This window comes from Pyrgilauda ruficollis, unplaced genomic scaffold, assembly GCF_017590135.1.
Source record: "Pyrgilauda ruficollis isolate IOZ18807 unplaced genomic scaffold, ASM1759013v1 scaffold5943, whole genome shotgun sequence".
In the NCBI taxonomy this organism is placed as follows: domain Eukaryota; kingdom Metazoa; phylum Chordata; class Aves; order Passeriformes; family Passeridae; genus Pyrgilauda; species Pyrgilauda ruficollis.
Window position 1 is genome coordinate 1 of NW_024527648.1, and position 962 is coordinate 962.

Genomic DNA, 962 nt, shown 5'->3' on the forward strand with positions numbered 1-962 from the left:
CACTGCACTGTGCTCAGAGGGGAAAGAATGAATGAGCAGACACCTTGCAAACAGAAAATGGAGCTGATGCCGTGGTGTTCCCTCTTTCCTTTCAGGAACTCTGAAGGCAAAAGAATTCAAAAAACGTTGCATGCAGGTGACGCTGACACAGACTGATGTCCGTGGGAGTGAGGACTGTCTCTACCTGAACATCTGGGTCCCTCAAGGGAGAAAACAGGGTATGAGCTTGGCAGGGACCTGGGATGGACTCACCCACCTGCCTTGTGTGCACAGCTTGTGCCGAGCCTCTCTCGGCAGTTCTGTTCCATAGTGGGCAGGTGCTGAGCAGGGATTTTCAGGGGGAAAGGTGGGAACTGTCTCAGACAACATCCTACCTCACCTTCACCCCGTTGGGAGGGTCAGCCTCTTGAGCAGAGCAAGGATTTTCCTGCAGAGCATCAAGTCAGTTCCTGCCCAGGGCAGGTGGAGCGATGCTCAGGGAGGGGGTGAGGGATGGAGGGGCAGCACCTCCCAGCTCAGTGGGGGCTCACTCTGCCCTGTTCCTCTCCTCCCAGTCTCTACCCAGCTGCCTGTGATGGTTTATATCTATGGCGGTGCCTTTCTTCTCGGAGGCAGCCAGGGAGCCAATTTCCTGGACAACTACCTGTACGATGGGGAGGAGATCGCCGTGCGGGGCAACGTCATCGTGGTGACCATCAACTACCGCGTGGGGCCGCTGGGCTTCCTGAGCACCGGGGACGAAAACCTGCCAGGTAGCACGGCCGATCCCTCCCTGGGGCTCTGTCCCGAGTGCTCGGCTGTGCCCCTGCTCACTGCCGAGTGACCTCTGTCCCTCAGGGAACTACGGGCTCAAGGACCAGCACATGGCCATTGCCTGGGTGAAGAGGAACATCAAGGCCTTTGGGGGTGACCCGGACAACATCACCATCTTTGGGGAGTCGGCCGGTGGCGCCAGTGTCTCC

The 962-nt window shown here is 58.4% G+C and overlaps 1 protein-coding gene across 1 annotated transcript; it reads left to right on the forward strand.

Annotated features, from left to right (window-relative positions):
- Positions 1 to 95: 95 nt before the first annotated feature.
- LOC121361883 (bile salt-activated lipase-like) lies at positions 96 to 956 on the forward strand (the record flags this gene model as incomplete). The annotated part of the gene is made up of 3 exons (XM_041482936.1): positions 96 to 218; positions 555 to 752; positions 838 to 956. Coding segments are annotated over 3 exons (440 nt in total), but the record flags the coding sequence as incomplete, so codon positions are not given.
- Positions 957 to 962: the final 6 nt, after the last annotated feature.